This window comes from Grampus griseus, assembly GCF_964374135.1.
Source record: "Grampus griseus genome assembly, chromosome: 15".
NCBI lineage: Eukaryota > Metazoa > Chordata > Mammalia > Artiodactyla > Delphinidae > Grampus > Grampus griseus.
In genome coordinates, this window is record NC_139009.1 from 50,499,685 (window position 1) to 50,516,145 (window position 16,461).

The 16,461-nt window shown below is 44.6% G+C and overlaps 1 protein-coding gene across 1 annotated transcript in view; it reads right to left on the minus strand.

The window, feature by feature from the left end:
- The window catches only part of LOC309833591 (uncharacterized protein), a 93,923-nt gene that overhangs the window by 52,151 nt on the left and 25,311 nt on the right, over positions 1-16,461 (minus strand). Inside the window, exons 4-5 of the mRNA XM_082672004.1 lie at positions 1,486-1,586; positions 782-899 (exon numbers count right to left, since the gene is read on the minus strand). Of these exons, the coding sequence (XP_082528130.1) occupies positions 782-899; positions 1,486-1,586 (219 nt within the window). The remainder of the gene's footprint in view (positions 1-781; positions 900-1,485; positions 1,587-16,461) is intronic.

The window sequence follows — 16,461 nt, forward strand, 5'->3', positions numbered from 1 at the left end:
CAGGGAGGGAGCTTAGAGCAGTGCTTTTCAAACTCTAATGTGCATCCCAGTGACCTGGGGTTTCTAATTCAGTCAGCTGACTTGGGGCGTGAGATTCTGCATTTCTAACAGTCTTTGAGGGGCAAGGGCTCAGAACAGTAGTTTTCAAATGTGAGCATCAGAACCACACATGGATGGCTGGGCCGCAGCTCCTGAGTTTCTGATATAGAAGTTCTGGGGTGGGGCCCAACAGTTTGCATTTCTTCTTTTTTTTTTTTTTAAACCACTTTATGGAGAATGACTGACATACAAAAAGCTGTAGATATTTAACATATATCTGATGCATTTGGAAATAAGTATACATCCGTAGAACCACCACCACAATCTATACCATAAACATATCCATTATCTCCAGAAGTTTCCTCCTGCCTTCTTTATTTATTATTATTAAACTTTTTTGGTGATGGGAGTTTGCAGGCCTAACAAATTCCCCAGGTGATACTCATGCTACTGACTACCACCCCCCGCCCCCCACAAGCCAAACCACCATCACCACCACATTTTAAGAACTACTGGCTTAGAACAACCCTCATGAATGTGAATGGTCCCTCCTGGGCTTTGCAGGAAAGTTGGGGGGATAGAGAATTCAAGATGAAACAACCAAGATTGGCCTTTCCAAGCAGGTATCTTATAGAGCTTAAATGAAAAGGGATCCACACACTTTAGATAATGAAGATAAGGATAGCTAGCATTTGTTGACATTTTCTCTGTGCACCAAACTAAGGGGTTTAACTCACATTACCTCACTCGGCAACCAGCATGGGCAGCAGACTTGGTGTTTGATGTGTAGCTAAGGAGCCGGCCCCATGTGCATGTTGGGAGGTGATGTCTCAGCTCAGCGTTGTGGTCCGCAGAGGTACCTGCAAGCAAAGCCAAACTGGCCCTCAGGAAACACCTTTATATCTGGACAAGCAGCTGCTGAAGGCCTGATTTCTGCTTCACAGGCCTTGCAGAAACAACCAAAAGAATTTGGGGGCAGGTGTTAACAATCATCTGTCTCAACCGCAAAAGTACCTGAATATAGAAAAGAGTTTATCAGCCCTGGCACACATCAGAAGCATCTGGATGCCTGAGACCCAGCAGGGGAGAAACCTTTTTTAAAGCTCCTCAGCCAGAATTGAGAACTAATGGTATAGGTTTGATTTGGGGCAAGACCAATGCGGGAGGGGGAGGGCAAAAAAACAAACTTTCCAGCAAAACACCTATTCCCTCAAGAATGGATCTCTTGAGGGTTTTGCCAAATTGGCCAAATTGGCTTCTTGCTACTCTTTGGAGCAGCAGTTCTCCAATTTCAGGACGCATCAGAATCACCTGGAGGGTTTGTTAAAGCAGATTACTGGGCCTACCCCCAGAGTTTCTAATCCAGCAAATCTAGGGTGCATTTCTAACACATTCCCACATAAGGCTGATTCTGCAGGTTCCAGAAACTTGGTTGCTCTCTCTCACCCTCAGAGGCAGGTCCTCGAAGGCCACTCTTGCTGTCAGCCATCAGCACACCAGGTCCTCCAGCCTTCTCTCCACCAGACAGCCCTGTCCTCTCCACCACCCTGAGGCACAGAGACACAGTCAGCACCCAGACACAGAGCTGGAGGTCTTCCCCCCTAGAAGGAACACCACCAACAAAGGCAGGAGGGAGTGTTCTCAACAGGGTGCACTCTGGAAAATGCCCAGGCCAGGGCTTCACTCCCAGGAATTCTTATTTAATTGGCCCAGGATGGGAACTAGGCAGCAGTTTTTTTAGTTGAAGTAAAATAGACATAAAAACAAAAAAGTGCACAAATAGACAAAAAAGTGCACAAAACTTAAGTGTGCAGCTCAGCAAATTATCCAAACATTTTTTTTTTTTTGCGGTATGCAGGCCTCTCACTGTTGTGGCCTCTCCCGCTGCGGAGCACAGGCTCCGGACGCGCAGGCTCAGCGGCCATGGCTCACGGGCCCAGCCGCTCCGCGGCATGTGGGATCTTCCTGGACCGGGACACGAACCCGTGTCCCCTGCATCGGCAGGCGGACTCTCAACCACTGCGCCACCAGGGAAGGCCTACATGTATGTATTTTTAATTTGTATAAGCATCATTGAGGCACACACACACACACACACACACACACACACATCACCAGCAACTCAGAAGCCCTTCATGTGTAAAGGCTTCTGAGTAAATCTACTCATTCCCTCTTCTCCAAATGTAACTGCTGTCCTGGCTTCTAACATCACTGAGATTTAAGATTTTCCTGGTTTTCCTAATTGTATGATATCTCATGTTTTGAGGAAAATCTTTCATGTCAGGTTCCTTTTATTGAACATTATATTTGTGAGATTCACCCATGTGATTGCAGCTGTATTTTGCAAACTTTCAATACTGGTCTGTATTCCATTATATATGATATACCACAATTAGTCTATTCTACTGTTGATGGGCATTTGAGTTGTTTGCAGTTTGAGCGATTGCAAATAATACTGCTGCAAACATCCTTGTACATGTCTCTTGATGCACCTGGGTACTCATTTCTCTTGGGTATAAACCTAGGACTGGAAATGCTGGATCACAGGGAGGTATTGGTTCAACTTCAACAGATGCTGCCAAACTGCTTTCCAAGGTGGGTGTACCGACTTACACTCCGTTAGTAATGCTTGTGAATTCTAGTTGCCCCACATCCTATCAGGACAGCAGTATTTGTATAAGTTTGTCGGGCTCTGCTGTGCATCGAGTGTTGAGAGTCACTGGTGCCATCATACGTGATACACTTTGGAAATGGCATATGATCTCACATATGGCGGGAGTACTGGAGGTAGAGGGAATAGAGTGTGATGTTTTCACAACCACCCAAGAAGCAGACAGGACAGACACTTTTATTCCCCTTTTGCTAATGAGGACACTGAACTCAAAGTTCATTGACTTGACGTAAGTAAGATAACCATATAGTAACAGTCATGACTAAAACTCAGGACTCTTGATTTCCATCCCTTTGTATATTCCAACATACAGCATAACGTTATTCATTAGATGTCTAATGTATAGAGGTTTGGGGCAAACCAAACGCCAAGGCACCTCCTCTGTTTTCTACTGTCCCAGGGTTTAGGAAAGAAGGGAAAGCAGAATGACTCAGACTTTCCTCATGACTGAAGTCTCTGGTCATGGTTGTGAGAAGTACACAGATTCTTCCTTTAGTCAGGGATTTAAGACAGTAAATATGCCCCTTCAGTGCCTGGGAAACTCCACAACCAGAAGGGTAGCTGGTGAGCCTAGGAGCAAGATGGCCTGAGCTTCCCTCAGACAGACTGGGCTCTGACCTAGCCCTTCTCTGTCCTCGCTGTGTGACCTTGGACAAGAAACTCAATGTCTCTGAGTCTCAATTTCCTCGTTAATAAGATGGGAACCTTAACATACATCTCATGTTTTAAGGAATGAATAGCATATATAAAAACCTAACACATATTAGCAGTCAATACAATGTAGATGTTCTTAATATTACAAGGTAGAGCCCCTTAGCCCTGAATCTTCCATTTTTCCCTCTCTACTGGATCTTCTCCATCAATGTACAAATGTGGTTATTTCTTCTGTATTTAAAAACCTCTCTCAACCCTACGTCCTCCTCTAGTTTGAGCCCCAATTCTCTCTTCCATTTACAACTAATGGGCTTTGAAGTATCGTTTGTACTCACTGGCCACAATTTCTCCTCTTCATTTGTTCTTGAACCTTTCCATCAAGACTTTCACACCCCCGACTCCACTGACAGGATTCTTCTCAAGGTCACCGGTGACTCTGTCTTTGGAGGATTCCCAGTCATCATCTTACTCACTGTCAGCAACAGTCAACGCTCCCTCTTCCTTGATGGGTCTTCTTCACTTGGCTTCCAGGACAGACACCATGTTTTTCCTACTCTCCTTCTAGCTCTTGGCTGGCCCTTCTGTCTTTCAGCTTGTTTTTCTTCTTCTTCCCAGTCATAAACACTAGACCGTTCCAGGACCCACATCTTGGACTTCTCCATCTGCTGTCATTCCCTCAAAAACTTCATCTCTTGGCTTTAAATCACATCTCTTCATTGATGGCCCCCAAAGTTAATCTCCTGCCCCAACCCCACCCTTGAATTCCAAACTCATATATCTATCTGCCTGCCTACTTGGGCCCTTCACTTGTCTAACACGGATCTAGGGTGTAAGTTCCTGCAACTGAATTCCTGATCTTCTTCCCAACCTGCACCCGTGAAGCCTTCTGTCTCAATTCATCGCAAAACCCTTTTTCTAGTTGCTCAAGTCAAAAACCTTGACATTCTGTTTGGCTCCTTTCTCTTCCTCACACCCACAACCAACCCATTAGCAAATCTTTTTGACTGTATTTTCAAAATATATCCAGAATCTCCCCACTCCTCACCATCTCTATTACTACTACCCTGGTGTAAGATAATGATACTTTCTTCTCTTCCTGGGATTATTTCAATAGCCTCCTAATTGGTTTCACCCTTGTCCTTCACGGCTTATTCTTATCACAGCAGCAAGTGATCCTTTTAAAATGCAAATCAGACCATGTCACTCCTAGGCTTAAACCAAACGGTGGCTTCTCATCTTGCTCAGAGTATATCAGAGGCTTAAAAAGGCCCTCCACCATCCCCCACCCACACACCCACACCTTTCTGACCTCATCTTCTAGTCTTTTCTGTGCTCATCCTGTTTTTGAGTCAGTCACACTGGCCTGCCTGTTGATCCCTAAACTTGCCAGGCGTGCTCCTGCCTCTGGCCTTTGCATTTGCTCTCGTCTTTGCTGAGAATGCTTCTGCCTCAGATATCCTCGTGCCTCTTTCCACCTCCTCCAGGTCTTTCTTTAAATTCCACCTCCTCAGTGAGGCCTTCCCTGACCACCCTGCGTTATACCGTACTCGTCTCTATTTTCTCCCTAGCACTTCTCACCACCAAACACAACACGCACACACATTATTGTTGTCATTGTCTTGTTTATTGCGTGTTCTCCCCATAGAATGTGCAGGGAGGGCTTCCCTGGTGGCTCAGTGGTTAAGAATCCACCTGCCAATGCAGGGGACATGGGTTCAAGCCCTGGTGAGGGAAGATCCCACATGCCGCAGAGCAGCTAAGCCCGTGCGCCACAGCTACTGAGCCTGCGCTCTAGAGCCCGCGTGCCACAACTACTGAGCCCGTGCGCCACAACTACTGAAGCCCACACGCCTAGAGCCCATGCTCTGCAACAAGAGAAGCCACCGCAATGAGAAGCCTGTACACCACGATAAAGCCCATGTGCAGCGACGAAGACCTGACACAGCCAATAAATAAATAAGTAAAATAAATTTATGAAAAAAAAGAAAAAAAAAAGAATGTATAGGGAATGAGGGCAGGATTTCTGTCATTTTAGTTTACTCCAATTTCTCCAGCCCCTGGAGCACTGCTTGCTTATAATTCAAGCTCAGTAAATATTGATTCAGTGAATGAAATAGTCCCTACTCACAAATGAAAAACAAAACAAACAGCCTTGGTAAAAGAGATCCTGGGGGAAATCCCCAAGAGTTCTTTGGCCTGAGAGAAATACAACTCATTTGAAGGGGGAAATAGTTTTGGTTTTCCCCTTTATTTCTGAGTTCTATTTAACAAAGACTAGCCCCTGTAATCCCTTTCTAATTTTTAATATGCCTTCATGAGAACACAGAAAAGAAAGGAGTGTGGGAGCCTGGGGGACGGGCAAGGAAAGGGGGAGGAGAGGAGCGGAAGGCAAATGAAGGGTAGAGGGTTCTGAGGAACGCATGACCCACAGGAACTGGACTTGCCCTGAGTGTTTTCTGCCTCAACAGGGCCCTGAAGCCAGTCTCCTGGCTGCGTCTCAGCCCTCTGGTCCCTCCTATGTTCATCACTTCCCCTAAACAAAGAATCCTTCTGGCCGCTTGCATCACTAATGGAGTTTCTTTTAGGTTGTATCACAGCCTCTCCATTTAAAATTTCCATCATAGAATGGTATGTGTTAGGAAGAATAAAGAGCCATTTACAGCCTGCGTAAATACCATTTCTCCCATTAGAGGAAGTGAGGGTAGAAAGGATGCTCACTGTCCCACTGCCTGACAGGGACTGTTTGGTTTGCTTTCCTTAAGTGCACACCTGAGTTACAACAGACTGGCCAACCACAGTTCTCCAGCAGGACCAGCTGGCACAGGCAGATGAAGCAGCCACTCCCCAGGCAGGATTTGAGGCTCACCAAAGACTGTTGTGCCCCTCACCTGCCGCAGCATATGCCCTGCTCTGGTTAGGCCGGCCCTTCCCTGGGTTAGGGTGTTGTGTCTCTAGGGCTCGCCGATCAAAGCCCCAGATGTGCTGCAGAAGACAGAGTCCAATCCAACACAGTGTGGATTACACTTGCCAGGGCAAGAGTGCAAAGGGAGGCCTACGAAATATGTGTTTAAATATTTAAAAGTTATAAGTCAAGCCAACAAACTGTTAACCCTAGAATGGGCTTTTGCAAAGATCACTGCACCTTGGATCCCACACAAAGAAAAGGCCAAAACCTTATTAGAAGTTATTTTCATAAGTCCCTGCTGTGTTTTGTTTTGTATCATGTTGTTTTAAAGCCTATTACATCCCAGTGTAATATTTTATCTGCTAAAAGAGTTTGGCATAAATGTTATGGGTAATGTTTCTGTACTAATTTATTCTCAGGAAAGTCTGTTCCAAGTTTCTGGTGACCACATGTATAGCACTTTTTTTTTTTTTTTTTTTTGGTACGCGGGCCTCTCTCTGTTGTGGCCTCTCCCATTGCGGAGCACAGGCTCTGGACGCGCAGGCCCAGCGGCCATCGCTCACGGGCCCAGCCACTCCGCGGCATGTGGGATCTTCCCAGACCAGGGCACAAATCCGTGTCCCCTGCATTGGCAGGCGGACTCTCAACCACTGCACCACCAGGGAAGCCCTGTATAGCACTTTTGATCATCATACTTTGCCTTGTATAGGCCAGTTATCTCCTCTATCTAATCATTTCCTAATAAGTCTTTATACTGTCATTTCATTTACCTTTTAACACCAAAAACATGGGTAGATTTTCATTAACTTGAAATTGTTGATTAAATGACTCCTAATTATAGTATCCAAAGTTTAGACTTTTAAGATCTGGCTGTTTAATAGAATTGGGGTGTCTGTGTGTGTCTGTGTGTGTGTGTTTAAAAAGTAACTTACATATCTAAATTATCTAGAGCCAATTTAAAATAAACTTTTATCATCAATCCTAATTTTTCTCCTTCAATAGCAGATTTAAATCTTAATATAAATTAAATGTACCTTAGTAATATGTTTTTATTTCTGGAATTTGATTAATGTTACAGGAAAACAAATACATTAAAAAGGAAAACAAACACCAAGAGACCTATGAGATCCTTAGCAAAATGGCCAACCACTCTCTTTCAAGTCCACTTATTTTTGGTTTTCCAGATATGTGGGCATGTGACAAATGATTTTGGAAATAGGAAGAGTATGGGACTAGCTGGGAGAAGCTTATCATTAAGAAGTCTCTGCTGGTAGTATTTCTATGATATCAGAATTGGAGATGATTTAATTGAAAAAAGTAAGATATTGTAAGTAAGGGTTAAGTCAATGACAAGGGTTAAGACAAACTGTCTAAAGACCAGCTCTCAGAGAATATGGTCTCTGATGCTAGTGATAACAGTAGGGAGAGACCACCAATTGGTCCAGCAAGACACTCTCCCATCCCGAGAATCAGAGGGTGGTCTGTTACCTTTGTAGACCTCCATTAATCGAAAGTGTGAGTCCCCAGGGAATTAAAGGTTGTCACTAAGGGAGGATTAGGACCTTGGAATCCTGGTCATCTTACCAGATCAGGATTTAAATACTTAGTGCTAAAATAATTAGGGACTGACAAAAATAAGGCAAGCTCTCGAAGGGAAGAAGAGCCTTTGTTGTTTCTGCCCTAAAGGGTGTTTGGAGCTATCTCTGAATTTGGAGACAGAAGCCTTCAGCTTCTAGTCCCTGCTTTGCAGGTAACTAAGTGACCTACTATCCTTTATTCCCCCATCTTGGGTACCAGCATCCTCCCATCCAGGGTTGCTATTAGCTCACGTTGCACTTTGTTCAAATTAGGAAAATGTGCTCCAGAGAGACAGCCAGAGCCTGCACCCAAGACACCTGGCCTGGAGGGTGGGGCACAGGCTACTTACCTCCGCCACAACCTCACAAGCGCAGGTGACTGTCCTTCTCCATCAGTTTTCAAACAAGCTTTGTCCCCCCTTAAGAAACTCTCCTCCTGGACACCCTTCAGTGACTACCACAAAGCTTGTTTCTCCTTCCCACCTTTCAGTAAGGTCACCAGGAGATTCCAAGTGCCTAAATCTGAGGGACAGTTTTTGTTCCTCATTTCACTAGGTTCCTCTGGAATGTGGACTGTGCTGATCGCTCTCTCCTTAAGACGCTCTTTCCCCGGCCTCTGTGGCACCCATGCTCTTAGTCTCTCTGCCCCTCTCTCTGGCCTCTCCTCTCAGTTTCTTTGGCTGGGGTTTCCTCTTTGAAACCATGCTTAAATGTGAGCCTCAGTCCTGACCTTCCCCTCTTCCCGTTCTAGACTCTCTTTGATGCCAGTGACCTCAAATACTATTCCCACAGGCAGGGAAGACCTGTTCCTGAATCCTCACATCCTCCCCAAGAAGGAATGGTACTGGAGCCCCTCTCCTGCCTGTCTCTCCACCACTTACCATGCTCCTCCAAAGAGCGAGTATAGGAATTGATTGGGAGGGTTGGAGAAACGATGCACTAGCTCTAGTGACCACACTTCTGGGTCTGGCAACCTCCCCAGCAAGCCAGGAGGCAGGCAGCTGGGGTTGGGAGGTCTAATTCAGCGGGGAGGCGTGAGGAAACCCAGCGGTAGCTGCAGATTCCCAGCTGCATTTCCCAATCCGACTTATCAGCAATAAAGTTGACATGCTGATCCCTAGCAGAGTCCTGATCTTACTTCTCAGTTGGTTCTGAACTCAGAGGAGGGGGATTTGATTTGTTTCCTCCCCACCCCCAAACCATGGCCTACAAACCAGGAAAGCTTAAGGAACAGGCACAATGATAGGGCTTTGGAGATTTAAGATATATCCAGAGAGAGCGATGATTCAGGGGTGACAGGGATAGGGGGTGTCAATACTTTAGTCAGCACAGGGCTTCCAGGTCCTCAACTGCTTTAAGACACAGCAGTTTAATGAGCCTGGTGTCACAGGACCTCGGCAGGCCCAAGCCTTTGCCACCTCCGTGTACACAGGCTTTGCAGGTTTTTGCAACTTATAGATCTAAGCAGGTATGCCCAACATGGGGATTAGATGGGTCTTTCTGTCACTTAAAACATGCAGAGTTTCAGTGAACAAGTTATTTAGGTATTAGTGGTTGGGAAAATTTCTTGCTGCTCCTACCATATCTCTCAGGCAGGAACAGCCCAAAAGAAGCTAAGTTTCACATGAAACTTTCTGTAAATGGAACTAAGCTCCACCTGGGTGAGAGCTGTGGTTCTCAAATGCTAACATTCATAAGAATCACCTAGCGAACTCGTTCAAATAGCTTCCTGGGCTCCCACCACCCGATTTAGTAGGTCTTGGGTAAGGCCTATGAGTTTGTATTTTCTAACAAATTCCCAGGGGATGCTGCTGGTCTGAGGACCACCTGAGGACAGGGTTAGGCTATACTAGTTGTGCATTAAGTCATCTGCCTCCAATTCTCTTCCTCCTTATGTTATGTTGAACTGAGTCCAGTTTTAGAGCCAAGGAGTAAACTGTGGTGGAATTAACCTCCTGATTCCTTAATGACTGATCTACAGACTCCTGGAATCACCCTCAAACCCCACCGCAGATCAAAGTCCTCTCTAGCTTTATTGCTTAAGCCTGGCTCTGGCTTTGGTTAAAGGCTCAGATCTGGAGGGTCAGCCACAGAGGGTGGTGGCTTTTCATCCCTGAACAGATAAAGGAAAAGAGGCCCTTATTTTATAGGTGGCAGGACATCTTTTTGGACATTAATAAAAATATTAGTAAACCAAAGACTAGGAAGGAGTAGTAAGAGGCCTAATGCCAGGGACATACTGTCTCTAGGAATCAAGGAGGAGCTGGATTGGTTTAGAAACTAACAAAGATTCTCTCCTTGACCAAACTCCAGTCTGGCTCTTCTGAACTCTCTCTCTTTTTTTTTTTTTTTTTTTTTTTTGCGGTACGCGGTCCTCTCACTGTTGTGGCCTCTCCCATTGCAGAGCACAGGCTCCGGACACGCAGTCTCAGCGGCCATGGCTCACGGACCTAGCTGCTCCGCGGCACGTGGGATCTTCCCGGACTGGGGCACGAATCCGTGTCCCCTGCATCGGGAGGTGGACTCTCAACCACTGCACCACCAGAGAAGCCCTGAACTCTCTTTTCAACTAGGCCCTGACTTTTAGGCTTCCGTGTTCATCTCTACTTTGTCCATCGTTAGCAAGAACCCCGCTAAGTCAGTTTAACTCCATCCTCAATTTCTGATCTCCCTCGATATCTGATTAGGTCCCTCATCCTCCACCATCCCCCAGGTGACGTCTGGTCACCCTTGCCTGCCTTCAGCAAGAAGGTTAGGATGGTTTAGCCGAAAATCCCCGCCCCCACTTACCCCTGATATTTCAGTAAATTTCCATCCACTGACCCCCCTTCCCTGCTCCTCGGCTATAAATTCTCACTTTTCCTTGTTGTTGAGCCCAATTCAAAGTTGAGCCCAATATCTCTCCCCTACTGCAAAATCCCACTGGTTCCTACAACTACCACAGTGGTGCTGAATAAAGTCTGCCTTACCGTCCTTTAGTAAGAGTCATGAGTAACTTTTTCTCTAAAAAAATTTGATCTTGAAATCAGAATGAGAACAGTTGGAGAGAGAAAGATAAATAAAGGAGCCAGGCTGTGTCAGCCAGAGACACACATTGGATGTTTGCAGCCCATGTCCATTCTGACTGGCCAGCACTGCGTCTTACCACCACTGCCATGTAGGGAGAAGGATTTCCTTAAGAGACAGGTTTTGATGGTGGGGGCCAGCCTAGTCCAACATAAAAGACGAAAGGAGATACACTTGGACCTATGTTCTCAAGGAAGGTATTAGAAACCATTCTGTTTGTTTGTTTTGGTTATTACTAGACCAGAAAAGGTGACTGGGATCCAAAGAACTCTAATGGAGGGAGGTGAAATTTCAGAGAACAGACTGGAATAATCTGCACCTGCCAGCCAAAACCAGGAGTGCAGTTCCAGGAAGCTCTTGAGAAGTACCATCTTTAAAGGTCAGATAAGGAGTCAACAGTAAGTTTAATTGGGGCATCACCCTTTAAAGACTGCAACAGTTACACCTGGTCACGCAACTGTGGCCAGGTTTGAGCTGGGAGATCTGGAAAGAGGAGCATAGCATGCTGCTAGCATTACCAGTGAGTTTCGAGGTGGCTCAATTATCGTAATAGAAGAGAATGCAGGCATGGCGTGTGCCTTGAGGGAATGTAACCCAGGAAACTTTTGAAAGGGGACGTTCAGGGAAGGCGCAGGAAGGTGAGATGAGCTGCAGGAGAACTAGGTAGGACAGTGGCAGATAGAGTCCAGGCCTTAGATATTGGTCCAGTAGGACAACAGCATCCATGAGGGGTCATCCACCCAGGAAGACGGATAAAGGACAAGATCTGTGTCAACAGCCACGTTTCTGGCAGACTCAAGACTTCCTAACTACAGATGGCTCACTGAGGTGGACCTCACAAGACAGAATCCAAGGAGTATATCAGAAAAGCAAATGTCTGGACTCAAAAGCATAGGGAAATAAAGAGGAAAACATTAATCAGTACAGCAAATGGTGCTGGCTGATGTGATAAAGAAGGAAATGATCAACTCAAGAAGCAAGTTAAAGTGTTAAAAATGTGGCTGAGTCTTCCTGAAAAGAGAAGTGGAACAACAGAGGCAAACAGATGATCAGAGACATGAGCCACTTCACAGAGAAAGAGGACATAGGGAAAGTCTCTGCTGCCTTTGACCCAAGAGAAAGGCAGTGCTTTGTGGACTAGCACACGGCAGAGGTGGTTGTCCTCACCAGCCCCAGGGAAGAGCCTCAGAACCACCACCACAAACAAGTATGTGCTGAGAACCTTCTGTGTGCCAGGGACTGTTTTAGGCCCTGGGAGTACAGCAGTGAACAAAGACCTCTGCCATCACGGAACACATATTCAATAGCAGCTTTAGTTGAGGAATCCACTATGAGAGATTCTCCAGACTAAGCAAGTGACACAACTTCTTTAGGAGGCCTGAGAAATTCCAGGCAAGAGGCTGTGTGGCTCGTAAGGGCTCGTAAAAGCTGACACTAAAATGTTCAGGGGGCTTCCCTGGTGGCACAGTGGTTGAGAGTCCGCCTGCCGATGCAGGGGACACGGGTTCGTGCCCCGGCCCGGGAAGATCCCACATGCCGCAGAGCGGCTGGGCCTGTGAGCCATGGCTGCTGAGCCTGCACGTCCGGAGCCTGTGCTCCGCAACGGGAGAGGCCACAGCAGTGAAAGGCACGCGTACCGCAAAATAAATAAATAAATAAAAATAAAATAAAATATTCAGGGATGTACCTGCAACTTTGGTAGCTTGAAACCTTCCACAGTGGGAGTATTTACACCAAGGAAATTGGCAAGTGCTATCAATCAGGGCTTTTTTTTCTTACACAGAGCTGGTTTACCAGCACACCATTGCAATGACTGCTCACAAGAGGAAATGTGGCTGTGTCCTTAGTTTGACAGGGACACAGGGGAAATAGAAATTAAGGGGTTTTTAAGTGGGGAAGAAATAAGCCTCCAATAAATCCTGGAGAATCATTAAAAATTTCTAAATTTTGCAAGAGGCTGGGAAGGTTTCAATTTCCAGATATGATATGGTAAATCTAGGCCATAATTAACATCTTGATGAAAGACTTCTCCCAACACCATGTAAAGTTAACAGGTCAAGGGACTTCCCTGGTGGCACAGTGGTTAAGAATCCGCCTGCCAATGCAGGGGACACAGGTTCGAGCCCTGGTCAGGGAAGATCCCACATGCCACAGAGCAACTAAGCCCATGTGCCACAACTGCTGAGCATGTGCTCTAGAGCCAGCGAGCCACAACGACTGAGCTCACGTGCCACAGCTACTGAAGCCTAGAGCCCGTGTGCCACAAGAGAAGCCTCCCTGATGAAAAGCCCGTGCACCAAAACAAAGAGTAGCCCCTGCTTGCCACAACTAGAGAAAGCCCGCGCACAGCAACGAAGACCCAGTGCAGCCAAAAATAAATTAATTAAAAAATTTTTTTTAAAGTTCACAGGTCAAGAACTATAGAAAAGTGATATATAGACGGAGAGGCATTCAAACAAGGCTAATATCAATAAGGTTTTTTTCTTTCATGTTTTTTCAGCCTTCCCTCCTCCCCTCAGATTCTGCTGGACCTCTGCCTGGGTCTTCAGTTGGTGCCAGTACTACGTGTGTGTTCTGGGATTTCAAGAACTTTATTTTGACTGAAGTAGACATTCATCTTGATTTTTAGGTGCCCATCATCTACACCTCTTCCCACTCCTTAAGAGTCTTGGTTGGAGGCAGAGTCTATCTCCTTTTATAGAAGCAGAAAATGCTACTTACTCACATTTCCAGCTTCCTTGAAGACATATGACAAGAGTGCGGCCATATGACCAAGGCTTATTCTGTGAGACCCACCCACCTTGGACTTTGAATCAGGAGTCAGTGACACACAGACCCAGCCCCAGCAGAGAATTCCCCAAGTCTGTGGGTCCAGGGCTCAGCTGCTGACTACAGGGTCTTCTCAGGACCAGTTCATAGGTAACACCAGGTTTTCCAGTCTTCCCTGTGATTCCGCCAACTGCCCAAAGAACTACTAATACATTCCTTCTCTGCTTAAATCAGGCAGAGTTGATTTCTGCAGCTCAAAACCTAGAATCAAGACTGATACAACTGGTCTAAGTGCCAGGTAGGGCCAGCAGATTTGACCCTGTTTTCTAAGTTTCTTGGGTGTGGGACTGGTGCTGGGAAATCTATGTCCTGTTAACCCTTTGGACTCTAAAAGTAGAGCATATAAGAGACTTTGCCTGCAACCGCTGAGGGAACTCCGCTCTTTCGAGGCACTGAGTGATGCCCCTGGGCTGAGGCTGAACAGGATGAGAGTTTGTGTAGAAGATAACTATGGACCTGAATGTCTGTGGTCTTTACCTTACCAGAGCAAGGAGATTTGATTTGGGAGCTTTTAGTCCTCTATGGGGATGTAATACTATGTTTCATAACATCTAACACACTACCAAGAGAGGGGGAGAAAATGCCCACTAAAGTTTGCACAACACTTGTCACTTAAAACGTTTATCTTATACTTTCTTAATAAGCTCTTTTAGACTTAGACATAGATCTTTATCGTACATTGTTCTCATGCATATATTAAAAAGAATATGAGCAAAAAAACTTAAAGTATTCTTAGAAGTTCTTTATATTCAGAATTCAAATATTCTGAATCATGCTTATTTTCAAAGTTGGAAAAGAGCTTTTGTTGAATATCCTTTTACTTTTTTCCCCTAAAAGATAGTTCACATGTCTATAAGCAGACTCTGAATACAGATATTTTTTCTTTTTCATATTCTTTTCCATTATAGGTTATTACAAGATATTGAATATAGTTCCCTGTGCTATACAGTAGGTCCTTGTTGGTTATCTATTTTATATATAGTAGTGTGTATCTGTTAATCCCAAACTCCTAATTTATCTCCCCCCCCCCACTATCCCCTTTGGTAACCATAAGTTTGTTTTCTGTATCTGTGAGTCTATTTGTTTTGTAAGTAAGTTCATTTGTATCATTTTTTTAGATTCCACATATAAGTGATATCATATGATATTTGTCTTTCTCTGTCTGACTTACTTCACTTAATATGATAATCTCCAGGTCCATCCATGTTGCTGCAAATGGCATCATTTCATTCTTTTTTATGGCTGAGTAATATTCATATATATATATATGAATACACACACACACACCACATCTTCTTTATCCATTCATCTGTCAATGGACACTTATGTTGCTTCCATGTATTGGCTACTGTAAATAGTGCTGCTATGAACACTGGGGTGCATGTATCTTTCTGAAGTATGGTTTTCTCTAGATATATGCCCAGGAGTGAGATTGCTGGATCATATGCTAACTCTATTTTTAGCTTTTTAAGGAATTTCCATACTGTTCTACATAGTGGCTACACCAATTTACGTTCCCACCAACAGTGTAGGAGGGTTCCCTTTTCTCCACACCCTCTCCAGCATTTGTTATTTGTAGACATTTTAATGATGGCCATTCTGACCAGTGTGAGGTGGTACCTCATTGTGGTTTTGATTTGCATTTCTCTAATAATTAGCAATATTGAGCATCTTTTCATGTGCCTGTTGGCCATCTGTATGTTTTCTTTAGAGAAATGTCTATTTAGGTCTTCTGCCCATTCTTTGATTGGGTTGCTTGTTTTGTTTTGTTTTGATACTGAGCTGTATGGGCTGTTTGTATATTTTGGAAATTAATTCCTTGTTGGTTGCACTGTTTGCACATATTTTCTCCCAGTCTGTAGGTTGTCTTTTCATTTTGCCTATGGTTTCCTTTGTTGTGAAAAGCTTTTGATAAAATTTAATATTATTGAACTGAATACAGATTTTTAAAAATATAAGACCTCCATATTGGATGGTATTCCAAAAGGTACTTTTTAAAGCTTTTTACTTTGAAATAATTTTGGACTCACAATAACTTGCAAAAATAGTAAAAAGTGTTCCCATATATCCATTACCCAGCTTCTCTCGATGTTCTGGATCACTTTTTAAAAATGAGATACCATTCATATACCATAAAATTCACCCTTTAAAAGTGTACAATTCAATGGTTTTTAGCACATGCACAATGCTGTGCAACCATCACCACCACCTATTTCAGAACATTTCCATCATTCCCCAGAGAAACCCTGTATCCATTAGCAGTCACTCCCCAATCCATTCCTCCCACTCTCCCAGCCCCTGCAACCACCGATCTACCTTCTGTCTCTATGACTGAACCACTTTTTAACTCAGAGTGGCCTGAATGATCTCAGATGGTACCACCATCTGTGTCATCAACAGCACCTCGTGAGGGAGCATTTTATAACAACACTCTGCTCTGTCTGCTGGGTTTTCTTCCAAGCTGCTGACACCCATTCTGCCAGTTTTGATGCACATGGCAGGCAATGACACCTCCAACATAACAGCTGCCTGGCTGAGGAGACTGTAATATGACTCCCAATTTTAGAGAGGTTAAAATGTGGGAAAAAATTCACATCCTAGAATCAATGAGATTCTGTAATGGAAGAACGTTATTTGAGACATTTCAATTTTATTGGCATTGTATCATTGTCAAACATCATATTATCATAAGTTTATACTGTCATTTGATCCCATTGCAT